Source organism: Chiloscyllium plagiosum, chromosome 3 (genome assembly GCF_004010195.1).
Source record: "Chiloscyllium plagiosum isolate BGI_BamShark_2017 chromosome 3, ASM401019v2, whole genome shotgun sequence".
In the NCBI taxonomy this organism is placed as follows: domain Eukaryota; kingdom Metazoa; phylum Chordata; class Chondrichthyes; order Orectolobiformes; family Hemiscylliidae; genus Chiloscyllium; species Chiloscyllium plagiosum.
Genome location: NC_057712.1, coordinates 110,712,934 through 110,729,543, shown reverse-complemented (window position 1 = coordinate 110,729,543; position 16,610 = coordinate 110,712,934). Strand labels below are relative to the sequence as shown.

The 16,610-nt window shown below is 40.3% G+C and overlaps 1 protein-coding gene across 9 annotated transcripts in view; it reads right to left on the bottom strand.

The window, feature by feature from the left end:
* The window catches only part of sobpa (sine oculis binding protein homolog (Drosophila) a), a 356,343-nt gene that overhangs the window by 38,231 nt on the left and 301,502 nt on the right, over nucleotides 1-16,610 (bottom strand). For 5 of the 9 annotated variants that reach the window (XM_043687066.1, XM_043687070.1, XM_043687071.1 and 2 more), the window contains one exon: nucleotides 9,156-12,674. In XM_043687066.1, the coding sequence (XP_043543001.1) occupies nucleotides 10,695-12,674 (1,980 nt within the window). In that variant the 3' untranslated portion in view covers nucleotides 9,156-10,694. Of the gene's footprint in view, nucleotides 1-9,154; nucleotides 12,675-16,610 lie in introns of those variants that run through there. The other 4 variants (XM_043687069.1, XM_043687075.1, XM_043687068.1 and 1 more) reach the window with 3 other exon arrangements.

Genomic DNA, 16,610 nt, shown 5'->3' with positions numbered 1-16,610 from the left:
AGGTAGGTAGGATAGTGAAGAAGGCGTTTGGTATGCTTTCCTTTATTGGTCAGAGTATTGAGTACAGGAGTTGGGAGGTCATGTTGCAGCTGTACAGGACATTGGTTAGGCCACTGTTGGAATATTGCGTGCAGTTCTGGTCTCCTTCCAATCGGAAAGATGTTGTGAAACTTGAAAGGGTTCAGAAAAGATTTACAAGGATGTTGCCAGGGTTGGAGGATCTGAGCTATAGGGAGAGGTTGAACAGGCTGGGGCTGTTTTCCCTGGAGCATCAGAAGCTGAGGGGTGACCTTATAGAAGTTTACAAAATTATGATGGGCACGAATAGGGTAAATAGGCAAAGTCTTTTCCCTGGGGCCAGGGAGTCCAGAACTAGAGGACATAGGTTTAGGGGGAGAGGGGAAAGATATAAAAGAGACCTAAGGGGGCAACTTTTTCACGCAGAGGGTAGTATGTGTATGGAATGAGCTGCCAGAGGAAGTGGTGGAGGGGTACAATTGCAACATTTAAGAGGCATTTGATGGGTATATGAATAGGAAGGGTTTGGAGGGATATGGGCCGGGTGCTGGCAGGTGGAACTAGATTGGGTTGGGATATCTGGTTGGCATGGACGGGTTGGACCGAAGGGTCTGTTTCCCTGCTGTACATCTCTATGACTCTACGACTCAATTCTGAACCTATGCTTTCCAGGACCCTGGAACCTCAGATTTACCACAATCCTATCCCATTTCACTAATCTGCAGATTTTTTTCAAAAATGAAGCTTAGTCTGATGCAACAATTATTTCTCAACACACAGTGGTGTGATCCCAAGACTATTATCACCAAGTATATTGAAGAATTTCCACATCACCTTCATCGTGTTCTCAGTTTATGGGATCTGCAAGGATTGCTGAAACAGACATATGTACAACTAGAATTTGCAGCAATAAAGACTTGAATAAAGTATTGTCTCCTTTTAAAGCATGCTGAAATATCACATCATAATTTGCTTCTCGGATTAAAAAAAAAGGTATGGACTGGAGAACCATGCATTTTCTCTTCAGGGAGAAGTCATGGAGGGAGGATAATGTGAGACAGCCTATTACTTCCTCTGTCCTAAACAGCATATATAAAATGTAAACATTGTGCCTTTTTATGGTGACTTAAATAGGAAAAGGAACAAATTAACAACCAAAAATGATGCAAAGATTATTGCCTGTTTTGAAAGCTGGTATCCTGACATCATTATATTGCACAGACCAATCAGCTATTTGTAGCAGTCTGAATATCCATGTGTACACACCCTTGGCTTCAGCTCATCTATAGCTTCTTCTACTAGTGCTTGAACCAGCAGCTCTGTAAACAGTGCTTACAATGAGACCACCAGACAAACAAATTGGATGGGCAAAGTCACTGCAACAGATGCCATTTGAAGTGGGAACAACAATGCAAACATGGAATTCCTTCAATATTGCAATATTCATGTTTACAGAACTTCCCTGTACAAATAATCATACAGTAGAAGAGGCCCTTCAGCCCATCAAGTCTGCATAATGACAAAAATTATTCAAAACCTATACAAATCCAACTTTTAATCACTAGGCCATAACCTTGAGTGTTATGACATGTCAAGTACTCATCCAAGTAGTTTTTAAAGGTTATGAGATTTTCTGCTTTAATTACCCTCCCAGGCCATGTGTTGCAGATTCCCACCACCCTCTGGGTGAAAAGAAAATCCCCCAAATGTCTTTAAACCTCCTGCCTTTAATCTTACCATTAAACCCAAGTTATTGAACGTTCAAATAAGGGGAATAGTTGCTTGCTATCCGCCTGTTCATTCCTTCATAATCTTATACACCTCAGTGAGGCTCCCTCTCAGCCTTCTCTGCTCTGAAGAAAACAATTCAAACTTATCCAGCCTCACTCCTAGCTAAACCGCTCCATCCCAGGCTACATCCTGGTGAACCTCCTCTGCACACCTTCCAGTGCTATCACATCTTTCCAATAGTGAGATGAGCAGAACTGCACACAAGTACTCCAGTTGTGTCTTGAATAAAGTTTTGTGCATCTGTAACATTACCTGTAGCAATTCCAGCAATTTCTGCTTTTGTTTCTAATTTCAAGCATCCATAATTCTTTGGTTTTTGTAGTTTTTATCCATCATAACCTCCTCTGCTCTTTTAATCTATTCCATGACTGGTAAAGCCCATATGCCTTCTTTTGATTTCGTTTGATTTGATTTATTCTTGTCACTTGTATCAAGATAAAGTGAAAAGTATTGTTTTGTGTGCTATCCAGACAAATCATACCTTACTGAAGTACATCAGAGTAATAAAACAGAATGCAGAATGTAGTGTTACAGCTACAGAGAAGGCGCAGAGAAAGACCAACTCTAATATAGGAGAGGTCCGTTCATAAGTCTGATAACAGTGGGAAGAAGCTCTTCTTGAATCTGTTCGTATGTGTTTTGAAACTTTTGTATCTACTGCCCGATGGAAGAGGGTGAAAGAAAGTATAACCAGGGTGGGAGGTGTCTTTGAGTATGTTGGCTGCTTTCCCAAGGCAGCAGGAAGGGTAGACAGAGTAAATGGATGGAAGGCTGGTTTATGTGATGGATCGGGCTGCATTCACACAACTCTGTAATTTCTTGCAGTCTTGGGCAGAACGGTTGCCATATCAAGCTGGGACATATTTATTCTATTAACCTCTCTGGCCACCTTTAGGGATCCGAAGACAAGTACCCTAAAATCTCTCCATTCTCGGAGCTTCCTGGTGTCCTGCCATTCACTGAGTACTCCCTTGTCTTGTTAGGCTTCTTCCAAAGTGCATCGCCTACTCATTTAGTTTTCAGATGTACTAAAACTTCATACAATTACATGGAATGCACAGAATTGAATAGGTCATTTGACCTCAAAAAAGAAATCATGCCAGTTTTCATGCTCGATGCATGTTTCTTCTGCTCCTTTTCGCCTAATCCACTCAGCATATCACGTAATGCAGTAAAGCTATTGGGGGTTTTACACATTGGGCCACCTGAACAGTTTAAAATCCTTTAATCGGTTCTTTGAAGTAATGCAGGACAAGGAAGCGCTCATAAATGTGAACATCTCCAAAGTAATTTATTTTCATCGAGACAAAATCACAATGTGATTTAGATAATGCATTACTTACTCCTAGCTGATATTACTCCTTTATCTTGACTCTGCCACACAAGTTCTGCACTACGTTCAAATGGACGTTTGGGTTTCTGCTGATTTCAGGCCTCTGACATGCACAAACAATCCCCGAGAACACATCAGCACATGGAGACTGATCTTAGTAGGTTGTTAAAACAATACCATTTATGTCACAAAATTTGAAACCCTATAAACAAGAAGAGTATTGAGTTTGGAAAATCTCTGATGCAATATACCTGGTTTCAGAACTGGCTATGACAACTGTGCTCAGAGTAATCAAAGCAACTCAGAATTTTAACTAAATTCAACCCTGAAAAATGAAGGATGGGGAGGAGCAAGGTACAGTATTTTTTTACATGGCTTGAGTCACCAAAGTAATGAAATTATTAAATTTAAATGTACTTCAGGATCTCTAACATAGGAATGGTTGTTTTTTTTTTAAAAATACAATTTTCATTCAATATTGCACTTTTTTTAATAACAGTCTGTCATTTTCCTATTTCCTGAATATGTTATCTATTTTTGTTATTATATGATTATTATGTGCTTATAACCAGATTACTAAGTATATACAGAAACGTTTTGATGCACGTTAAGCTAACTGGCTTATTCAGCCTTGGTGCTGTGAAATGTTTCTTGTTTTCATTATTATCAAAACCACAAGTGATTGAAACACGCTTCTTTTAATTTAATTTAACTTCTTTAGTTCAAATTATCCAAAGAAGGTGTAGTGATTGGAACGAGGTTGGCCAATTGGATGTCATTGAGTCTGAGTTCCTTGTTTGGGCTGTTAACCTGATCCGATCAGGGAGTCCTGGCTGGAGTCACAGGGATTCTCCTGTCTCTAGGGACTGGCTCTGAGCTCGCTGGTCAGAGTCCTTGTATTGTGCATGTGTAAGTAAAGGGTGACTCGGTAATAGATACTGGCTCCCATGGAGTTATTTCAGAAGTGAATGTTTCTTACCCATATAAAGAGCACAATTTCTTAACAATAAATTTCTACATGACTTTGTTATTCATGCCACTTAATTAAAGTTATTCAATAATTCAAATCATTTCAAAAGACAAACTGTAAATTTCAAAAGTACAAGAGATGGTACCAACTTCTGACCCTTAATTACAAGCCATTATATAAAGTTTCGCCAAACGTAACGCTACAACGCTCTCACATTAACAGATCTTTTGGATAGTTGTTTGTAATTTATTTAAATAATGTAATGTAATTAGATTTTATGCTTATGATACTGGTAAAAATTTCAGTTTGTTGGAAATACAAAAAGGTCTCCACCAGAGGAAATAAACACAATAACCATAACTAAAGACAATGAAAATTCCATGAAGCCAAATAGGTCTACAAGACAATCCATCTCCTGGACCTGATGGAATAGATCCTAGAACATTAATGAAAGTAAAAAACAAATGACAGTGATAGTTGATGCATTGGTAGTTACCTTCCAGAATCCCCAGATTCTGGAAAAGTTCCAGAGGATTGGAAAACTGCCAAGGTAAACATCTTTATTCAAAAAGGGACGAAGACAAAAACCTGGTAACTGTAAACCAGTCAGCTTAATGTCCTATACTATGAAAATGTTAGATGGATGTAATTATATATACGTTATATGGATGTAATAGCATGTAATATTTAGAAGTACATAATATAATCACACAGGGTCAACATGGTTTCATGAAGAGAAAATCAGGCTTGACAAATTTATTCCTTGAGGTAACAAACAGGATAGATAAAGGGGAAACAGTAGATGTAATATATTTGGATTTCTAAAAGCTGTTTGATAAGGTAGTACAAATAGGCTACTTAATAAGTTAGCAGTCCATTGTGTTTAGGGTAATACTTCAGAATGGAAAGACAATTTGCTAACTAATCAAAGACAGTTGCGATAAAGGAGATATTTTCAGGGTGACAATCTGTATCTAGTAGTGTACAATGCCTCATGGATCAGTACTGAGGCAACTATTATTTACAATATATATAAATGATTTGGATGAGAGAAGAGAATGTGTCATAGCCAGGTTTGTAGCAAGTGGAGAGCTAAATGGTGAGGAAGACAAAGAATCTACAGACAGATTAAAATAATGGGCAAAAAATATGCCTTTTGGAATATACTGTTGGAAAATGTGATGTTATACACTTTGGCCGGAATAATAGAAGATCTGAAAGTTATTCAAATGGAGGAAGACTGCAGAAAGCTGCACCACACAGCAATTTGGGAGTCCTTGTACATAAATCACAAAAAGGTAGTGTAAAAGTTCAGCAGGTAACAGGGAAGGCAAATGCAATATAGGCTAAATTTCAAAGGAAATACAGTATAAAAACAGGGAAGTCTTGCTAAAGCTGTACAGCACTGGTCAGACTATACCAAGAACATTGTGAACAGTATTGGTCCCCTTATCTAAGGAGAGAGATACTGGCAGTGGAAGCAGGATAAAAATCCCAGGTATGATGGAATTTTCTGATAAGGAGAGGTTGAGTAGGCTAGGTCTGTACTCAATGGTGCAAAGGCTTTCATTATTGAGCTATAAAATGGAAAATGGGAAAAGGCCTGATTTAAAAGCCAAGAATTGTGGGAAGGATGACATGTACTTTTTAAAGGTTACCTGACACTTATTATGAATGCTGATTACACAGTTGCTGGTTAAAGCAACGAGAGAAAGTTTACTGCAGATGAACTGCAGCCTTGGAGTTTATACAATGGAGATTCAGCCAGCAACAAGTAGCTGACTGGTCGGGGGACCTGTTACTAGTTTTCAATGGCAAAGGCCTCCTACCTGCCAACAACTATGTGAATGTCTCCCAGGTAGCTGAACAGCTTGTGGGTGTGAATAATCAGTCAGAAGCCATCGGACCTCCGGAAAGGGGGGAGTCGTTTTCCTATTTGCAGTTAAAAAACACCTCAAGCCAATAGAAAGCCAGTTTATTTCCCCTCATCAGCTGTTGTACAGTGCATGCCCTTAATCAATAAATCAGAGACTTTATAAGTGTGAACCAGTTACCTCGTGCCTCTGTAAGTAAGTGAAAGTACCTGGAGAAGGAAAATCAAGGAGCAATCTGTCCAGACATGCCAAAAGGCTCATCTCCATGAACCAAGGACCACTGAACTGCCTTCTGGCCTTTCACTCTACCCATGGGAATAGTAGGGCATGATTTCCAGCAAGCTACACTAGGGCAGAACAACATGAGTTTAGAAGCATGAGAGATTAGGTTCAAAAGGATTTCACAGGGTTGAGGCTGAGAGATTGCTTCCCCTCGTGGGACAGTTTAGGACCAGTGAACATAATCTCAGAGTAATGGGTTACCCAGGAATGACAAGGATGAGGAAACATTTCCTCTGTTATAAGGTAGCGATTCTGGGAATTCTTTCCTGCAGTGGGCTGTAAAGGCTGCATTCGGTGTACGCACATCTGAGATAGACATTTTTAGTCCATTTGTAAATTTCTTAGATTAGATTAGATTACATTACAGTGTGGAAACAGGCCCTTCGGCCCAACAAGTCCACACCGACCCGCCAAAGCGCAACCCACCCACACCCCTACATTTACCCCTTACCTAACACTACGGGCAATTTAGTATGGCCAATTCACCTGACCTGCACATCTTTGGACTGTGGGAGGAAACCGGAGCACCCGGAGGAAACCCACGCAGACACGGGGAGAACGTGCAAACTCCACACAGTCAGTCGCCTGAGGCGGGAATTGAACCCGGGTCTCTGGCGCTGTGAGGCAGCAGTGCTAACTGCTGTGCCACCATGCCGCCCACTAAGTCATTAAGGGAATCAAAGGAAAAGGTGATACAGCAGGAAAGTGAATTTGAGGATTATCAGATCAGTCAGCAACTTAGAGATGTGCAGCATGGAAACAGACCCTTCGGTCTAATTTGTCTATGCTGTCCAGATATGCTAAATAAATCTAGTCCCATACCATCCAGATGCCTTTTAAATATTGTAATTCTACCAGCCTCCACCACTTCCTCTGGCAGCTCATTCCATCCAGATATGCTAAATAAATCTAGTCCCATACCATCCAGATGCCTTTTAAATATTGTAATTCTACCAGCCTCCACCACTTCCTCTGGCAGCTCATTCCATCCACACAACATCCTCTGCATGAAAAGGTTGCCCCTTAGGTCCCTTTTAAATGTTTCCCCTCTCACTTTATGCCTATGCCCTCTAGGTTTGGACTCCCCCAGAGAAATGACCTTGTCTATTTACCCTATCCATGCCCCTCTTCTTAGCCTCCAACACTCCAAGGAAATTGCCTCGGCCTGTTCAGGCTTGCCCGATAGCTCAAACCCTCCAACACTGGCAACATCCTTGTAAGTCTTTTCTGAATCCTTTCAAGTTTCACAACATCCTTTCTATAGCAGGGGGACCAGAACTGCATGCAGTATTCCAAAAGTGACCTAACCAATGTCCTGTACAGCCGCAACATGACCTCCCAACTCCTATACTCAATGCACAGACCAATCAAGGCAAGCATACCAAACACCTTCTTCACTATCTTGTCTACCGGCGACTCCACTTTCAAGGAACTATAAACCTGCACTCCAAGGTCTCTTTGTTCATGATCTCATTGAATGCTGGAACAGACTTAATGGACCGAATAGTCTACTTAAGCATCTATGTCCTATGATCAGAGCCCATCTAATTTATGCCACAAGAACAGTTCAACTAATTTGTAATACATTTATTCCACATTTCCATTGCACAATGCTTTCAGATATTTGACTAAAACAACTTCCTCATCCCATGTGTGCAGCTTTAATCATCACAATAATAAAATTATTACTGTAACTTGTCATAGTCTCCGTTCACATCCCAAAAAAGTTCTCTCATCAAGGTCCATTCACAATCTACAAAATCCTGCATATTGTACAGAAGATAATTTTGTAATTTTAGTTGTTTGAAAGCTCTCCGTTCTACTTTCTGTGTCCTCATGTAGGAGCTTAAATTCCTGTCTCCATTAAGGTAGCAAGCTAGTCCTCCAGTGCAACAAGAGACTTTCAGATGTGTAGCTGTAATGCTCTTCAAAGATGCTCTGTGTAAAATTATGGGAATGTTAACACACTCAGAAGAATTATAATAGTCCTCATTGGAATTAAATGCAAGAATGTGCAATTTGTACTGCTAATTACTTTAAGGTTGTCATTTATACTACCATTCTGTCTTGTACATGGCACATTTCCTATACACAGACAGCACCTGACTTAAGTCACTTTTACTCACTATTCAGTCCCCTCAATTAGGCAGCCAGTTTGTTCAATCCATTATCCCTTTAGCATTCAATTAATTGTTCTGGAATTTATGCATTCAGTCATAGCAAAGCTGTCAGAATTCTCTGTCATTATAGCAATAAAACTGACAGGAAAATCTGGTGTCTTTTCACAGATAGTTTAAAGTGAAACTCAGTGATTCTCAGCCCATTCATGAGTGCACAGTTAAAACCTTGGAAAAAAGAGAGTGTTGGAGAAACACAGCAGGTCTGACAGCATCTGTTAAGAGAAAAACAGAGTTAATGCTTCGAATCCACTGAGCCAATGTTGAAATGTCAGTTGAGTCAAAATATTAGCCTTGCTTTTCTATCAACAGATGCCGCCAGACCTGCTGTGTTTCTCCAGCTCACTCTGTTTTGTTCCAGATTTCCAGGGTCTGTAGTTCTTTGAGTTTATTTTAGAAATAACTTGACAGGGACTTGCACCTTTTACACTGCTAGCCCCAGTACAAAGATCATCAAAACTAAAATTGTGCCTTACTGCAAGAGATGTAACTGAGTTTTTGAGTGTACTTAGTCATAATTATTGACAACAACCTCTCTCACTCATTAAACTTTATTTGTAAAGAGTAATCTTTCCATTTATAATATTTCTTCAGCTTCTAATTCAATCTCCATTTTTAAAATTCATTCTTTCATGGGTTGTAAGCATCATTGGCAAGATCAGCATTTGTTGCCTATTCCCATTGACTGAATGGCTTCCTAGGTAATTTCAGAGGGCAATTCAGAGTCCAGCACATGCCAGGGGTCTGGAGTAACAAGGATGGCAGATTTCCTTCTCTAAAGGACATTATTGAACCAGATGGTAGTTTCGTGGTCAATATTAGTCTAATTAGCTTTCAATTCTAATTTAAAAAAAAGAAATTAAATTCCACCAGTTACCATGGTGGAATTGGAATCTATTTTCCCGGTATATTAGTTTAGGTCTTTAGATCGTGAGTCCGGTGAAATTATTAGTACACCACCATCTCCACCACGTGTATAGTTCCAATTATTATTTCACTCATTGTGAAATGATTCAAAAGTAAATAACAATCTGTGCTCAGTGATTTGCTGTCTTTGAGAATTCTTTAATATAATTGGCTACATTACCTGCTCAGTGACATTATTGCTAGATTTCGCTACAGCCACTGTTGGAAGAAAATTAAGGCAAGAATATCCATGCCACAGCAATCACTAGATCGTTCCAGACTTTCTTTGAAATCACCTGAGACTATTGCTAGCTCATCACTGATGACAAAATCCGCACAATCTCAAAAGGAGCCTATTGTAGTCAAAGTGCTACTTTAGTAAAAAGTCTTTATTTTTCGTGATGAGAGTTTAAAGAAGACAACATATATTTCATTTCAATGTGGGCAGAAAACAAAATGTAATTATACCAAAGAATTTGCAACTTTTATTTTTTTTCCTGATGGACACCTGCTGACCAACAAAAAAATTCCCATTTGTTTTTCTCGTTGACAGACCGGATTTGTCCCTGGGAGGCCCCAAACTGTGCAGTTACTTAAAGGGGGAAAAACTGTCTTCAGAAATGTGGATGTTTATGATTGCTAGCATATTCACTCAGAGCCCTTTCTGAATCCAGTGATAAATAAACATTCAGTAACTTTTTTCGTTAGGGCAGTATTATTGCTATTCTCAGTTTTCAAATACTGATTTAAAGGAAATCGCTGTCTTCTTTATATAAGAACAAGGACTCATTTTTCTCCACCACCAGCCACCCATGACCACAACAGTCTTAAACCTGCCAAGTAAAAGTAGCTGTATGACAAGTTCATTATGTGTACAACTTGTGCCCTGTCAGAATTGTAACACGGAAGACATCTAAATATAATTAATGCACTTAAAATGGAATGATTATCTCATTTTTTTATCAGGTGAATAAAAGAGAACATTTCTTTGAATTCTCGGCTTTAAAATGACATACACCAAACTTTTGATTAATCAACATACCCAGGAGAGTGAAATATCACAGAGTGTTGCCCCCATGGAAGGCATGTTTTGGATCCCTTGATATTAGCACCATCAAGCTATCCGAAAAACTCCAAAAATCACTGCCAATTTGAATGTATAAAGCCTTATTGGAGGAAACATGTTGTGCTAATTGGCCTAAAATATTTATTTTTTTTTGTTAACATTACAATTAACCATTTTTGAAATGCTCATTGCCATAAGGTCAGATGTGACTGTATCTTCTTTTGTATTGCAAATGTGTTGCCTTCAGGTTTTTGTAAACGCATTTCAAAACAAACCTTTACTTGTTCTGGTTTCGAATCCGGAGACATCTGCGTTTCAGTGGCGGTTCACTGTCCTCGGGCCCTGTGTTGAGTACTGGCGTTGAGGTTATGCAGGGTGCTATAGCAGTCTTTTCAGTCGCTTTTGGCACAGGCTGAATCAAGCAGCCCGTCTTGGGTACTACTCTCAAGGCATATGCATGGTCCTCATCTGCAGGATTATGATTTACCTCCTGCTTGTCCACCCCACCCAGGGGTGATTCAATTGAGGCCTTCTTACCTGCCTCTAACTCCAGTTGACAGTTTGGTGTGCAGTTGTTTTCTTTGACTGACTCCAGCTCGTTGACAGCGATCTCCTCCTGTTGTTGTTGTTGCTGCTGCTGCTGCTGCTGCTGCTGCTGTTGTGGTTGTAGCTGCTGCTGCTGGTCTGGTCTTTCTTCTGAGCAGTGGGAACCATCCACGTTTTTTGTGCCATTCACAACCAGATTACAAGGTGTTAAATCAGAGTCACCTCCTGAATTTAGCTGGATAGTGCTGCAGTGGGAGGAATCACTACATGATAACACCTTTGATTCAATAGGGTTCAAATCAGGAAAATCCCTACAGTCAAGACAGTTCCGTTTATCTGGACTAGAAACAGTCAAATCTACAACACTTCTGCCTTCATTCTCAAGTTTCACAGAAGGATGCAAAGGCCTATGACCGATGTGATTAAGTCTGCTTCTATGGCTCATGGTCAAGTCTATGACTCCATCTTGCGGAAAGTCTACCATGTCAGCATAAGAAAAATCACTTTTAATTGGACCATTAGGCTTGACCGTTAGATCGACAACCTCACTCCTGCTGGTGTCGAGAAGTATGGCTGGCTGGTTCAAAGAATGGCTTGAGCAGTTAGCTGAGGCTTTAGTGGACTTGGAAGGCCTCGGCTGCATATGATCTGATGTCAATGAACTACTTGGCTCTTTTGTGTCATCTTCATCGTTAGAAGTGCTTGGAATGAGACTCTCAGCATTGCTGGAAATACCATTGGTGGATTTGGAGTCAATTGTGTGTGGAATTGGAATGGGAATGGGAATCGGCACAGGCAGTGGAACGATTACAGGATAGGGGACCAGGAGCGTTGGAGGGGGGACCAAAGGAGCAAGTGATGGCACCCCAAAGTTTAAAAGGTGTGGGATATGCATGTGGCCATTTGGCATCATGTTTATGTGTGGAAAGGAAACATTTGGCAGGGGTGCTCCTGAGGGGAGTAACCCTTGATGGTTTCCTGGCACTGTGGGTGTAGATGGATGATGAAGATGTGGCGAGAGCATCGGCCTGTGCATGGGGCTGGAATTAGGACCTATAGTTCGGGAACCCCCTGTTGGAGGACCAAGCCCTGAAATCATGTGGTTCGACAGAGGGCTGTTAGGGCTTGGAGTGTGAGGTCCCCGGATAAATGATGGGCGAATCTGATGCATCATCTGCTGCTCCATGAATATTGGCAGAGGCACAGGACCTCGGTTTGTCATGACCATAGAGGGATTACCTGGAGGGACACCCACTGGAGGCACTAAATTGGCTGGCTGTTGAAGCTGCATTGATGCAATATTGGAACTTTCATTTGCAGCCACTGCCTTCGAGATGGGGGTGTGAATTTTGGCAGTAGAACTACTGGCAGGATCGGATGGGGACAGAGTAGCTGATGCAGAATGGATGGGGACTTGAGTCTGCGAGGAAGGTGCCACAGGAGATGGGGCCTTTCTCCGAGCATCTGACAGTGGCATGTTCCAAGACTCTGGAGTCAGTAGTTGCACGCCTGGGTTATCAGATTTATTTTCCACTGGAGGATGCCCAGCATTACACAACCCAGCAGGAAGGTTGGCTTGGGTCTCTTTGTAAAATATGTCCATTTTGTACTGATTGAGGCATTTTGCACTGCAGAATTGTAGCCGTCGTTCTCCATCTCCAAAGTCTAGGTACTCTTTTGTGTGCCGAATGTGCTTGCACCAGTCACATACCTGTGGTCAGAACAATTGAAAGCACATTAGAAAGTGTAGCTACTCCAAAACAAACATGATGTTTGGTGTAAGTATGAAGTTATTTAATATTATTTAATTGCCTAAACAGATTAATCACTCAAAGACACTACATTGTTTTCATTGAAAATAGAGTGAATTTGATAGCCATCCAAATTACATGACATTAATATAAAATAGTTGATTATGGGCCTTTATCTTACTGACTTAGATTTATAATAACAACAGCTTGCCTTGATATAGCACCTTTAATGTAGCAACGTGTTGTAAGGCTTATAACTTTCCAACTGTATTGCCAAAGTTTTCTCGATGGTATAAATAACTGAAAAATAGAGGCTACTGTTTCTTGAAGGGATAGGCCTACAGAAAGGGTAGAAGCATCAGGGTTTTGAGTTTTGAGTGGAATGGGGAGATGAGGGAGTAACTGAAGTAGCCAGCAGTTGCATCAGGCTGATCTCTCCCTTTTCCAAAATCGAGAACTTAGCTTTGGCAAACAGAGATAAGCTGAGGTTGTGGCTAAGGGGAGAGGTGGAAATCTTATAATACCAAGAGCAATAGTTGCCAAAAACAGGAGTGATTCATATATCACAGTAAGCTACCGTTTAGTCCCCATTTCCACATTCATCCCCTCTGGTAGGTTCCAAAATGATAATATTGAGTAAGTTATATTTAATGAATTTAATCGGTTATGATCCCAGATAATGATAGTACTGGACAAGCCACATCCTAGATTGAAACCTGTCTTGATAGATCCTTACTTAGTTATTTCACATGGTGGTTAGTCACAGACGTTTTCATATGATGCTGCAGATTTCCTTAACAAAAGTACAGCAGTTTACTACACAAAAGAAGAACTTTGAAAAAAAGCTGTCTAAATATGGATGGCATTCATCAAGATCTCAAGCACACAACAAATAAAAGTTTCAACGTACTTCCTCCTGACACTATGCATCATGGAGACTCAAGTCCAGAAAAATTACACCCCATCTCATCTCTACATTTCTATTTAGCTAACTCCTTACATTTTAATTTCCATGGACTGTGGAGACAATTCAATGAGTCCATTCAAAGTCTGCTGAGATCAACGTTTCACAAGCCTGAGACACTTACCCTTGTCAGCTTTAATAACCTGCAGATTTCTAACCAAATTCTCTAAGTTTGGAAGCTTTATAAACTAAACCCTTCTTCTCAGGTGACTGGTTCTTTTAACTACCCTGAACTCTTTTGAGGAGTGAAACAAAATGTGTTTCTGAATTCAACCCTAAATTAAATTAAAAACTTGTTCAATCCAACATTCATCTGATCTGAAAAGAAAGCTAATAACCTTTAATGTTCATGCTACCTACCATAAGCCCCACGGTATAAACATCTTTCCATTAACACCACAGGGGTCAGCAGTCATCTTTTCTGACAAATGCTAAATTTAGTCACTGGTCAGAAAAGACATGACTTTTTTTGAAGAAAACCTTTCATAGAAATAAACAACACCCACCTGCCTCTGTTTGAAATCCAAATTACAATAAAAACCTTTTTTACATAATTTACACAGCTTCATTACTACAAAGAGACTACACAATTTTACTGCTTCACATAACCCTCTTTGCAAATACCTGCTGAATTTGCACTATAGAAATAACACATCACAGGCTCTGACAATATCATTACAGCTCACTTCTCAATATAGCATTCAGGACAAACCAATCAATGTGTGTGTCGAAATGGAGATGGTTAGACAGCTTAGATTACATAATTCACCCTCTTCATTTCTATATTATTTCTCAGTGGAAATTGTTCTCATATTTCATTAGTCAGCAGGCACTTGCTCCTCACTGTTGTTAGGACAGACGGGAGAAACAGGATGAGATGGTGAAATGAGAGCAATAGAAATGGGGCAATCAGCCATATTTCTGGCTGCCTTGAAGGAAATGCCACGAACACCTTGGATATGCCCTCTCACTTTGGGTTGTTCCCTTCTTTCTTCCTACAGTCGGACGCAGCAATTTCTATGGGTTGCTCTCCACAATATATCTAACAGTGTTACTGAAGAAGATCAATTACTACAATGCTCAATGCCAAGGATCAATCACTACCAAATGCAATAACTACCAAGGATTACCACAACTTTATGAACTTGCAACTTTGGAGCTTTGAAAGTTCATTTACTAATGCAATCACTGCTTGCAACTTAATGTGAAAAAAAAGGTCCTACCCCTTTATTGGTCATAGTTTATAAATCTGTTTAATACACTATGATGACATGCATAGACCCCTATCATTATTTAATTCTTTGCAAAACACTGTTCTCCATAAATAAATGAAGCAAATAAACAAAGTCCACATATAGCTGGATCACAGAGATGTAGAAATGGACTTATCATTTATGAAATTGGTACACATTATCCACCAAAAATACAAATTCATAAATGCGGTTGCTTCTTGTCAATGAAAGCTTATGCAACTGCCCAAATTTAAGTATTAATTGGGTGGTTAATTGAGTATAAGGCCTAATTAATATTCACTTCCACATGTACATACACACTGCTCTACATTCTGTTTAGAGGGATAAGGAGGGAGGAAGAGTGACTGTTGCTTGAAAGATACGTATAGACAGACAGGTGAGGAGGGCCAATCAGCAAACCGGAGTTCATAAATTAAGATAAAAGTCCACATTTTCCCAAAACAACTTCCAACAGCTTCTTAACTGTTAGTTGAGTTTATGCCCTCGTGGCCAGACATAGGCCTTGGCTGCAGATGACAGGTGTCATAGAGTCATACAGCATGGAAAGAGACCCTTCAGTCCAACTCATCTGCGCTGACCACATACCCTAAACTGATCCAGTCCAATATGCCAGCAATTTGCCCAAATCCCTTCAAACCTTCAGTATTGTTGTACCCATCCAGATGCCTTTTAAATGTTGTATTTGTACCCACCTCCACCACTTCCTCTGGAAACTCATTCCATACTCACACCACCCTCTGCATGAAAAAATTACTCCTCAGGTCCCTTTTAAATCTTTCCCCTCTCACCTTAAACCTGTACCCTCTAGTTTTGGACTCCTCTGCACAAGGGAAAAGACCTTAGCTATTCACCCTATCCATGCCCGCATGATTTTAAAAGCTTCTATAAGGTCACCCTTCAGTCTCGGATGTTCCAGGGAACTCAGCCCCAGTGTATTCAGCCTCTCCCTATAGCTCAAACCCTCAATGCCTGGCAACATCCTTGTAAATCTTTTCTGAACCCTTTCGTGTTTAACTACTTCCTTCCTATGGCAAGGAGACCATAACTGGAATTCCTTATTTCACTAACATGCATCATGAGTATTGCTGACAAAAATAGATGTTTGATAGAAGCTTTTGAAAAGAGGAACGACAACATTTGTTACTATTTGAGAAGACAGCGCAGATGGGTTGGCATGGGCTCTGATTGGTAGATACATTGTCATAGAGGATGCATCAGTTCGAACAAAAATATTTTTAAATTAATCTGTTTATACCTGTTATGACTCACATTTGGAAACCTGAAATGTGGAACTTCAAGCCCTGATGTAGAGACACTACCACTGCACCACAAGACCACTATTCATCAGTTAGGTGATGACTGACAGTTAACTGCCAAGCTTTTGTTTAAATTTAAACTAGGCAGGCTGTCTCTGATTGATCAAGACATTTCCTTAAGGATGAACCAGAGAATGGCTATCACCCAATTTGTTAGGTTGAAACAGACTCAATGTGGGAATGAGTGACATTAGCAGTGTGGATGAAAGCAGCACGGAGGTGGCATGAACATGGAGGAGGAGCAGGCATCGCCACTTCCACCAGGAGCCAACCTGAGGTGTGACAGTACAGGGAAGCAGGTAGATGATCGGTTGGTTGAAAGACTGTGTGGAAAAAGGCTGACTCAGCCACATAACACAGCCA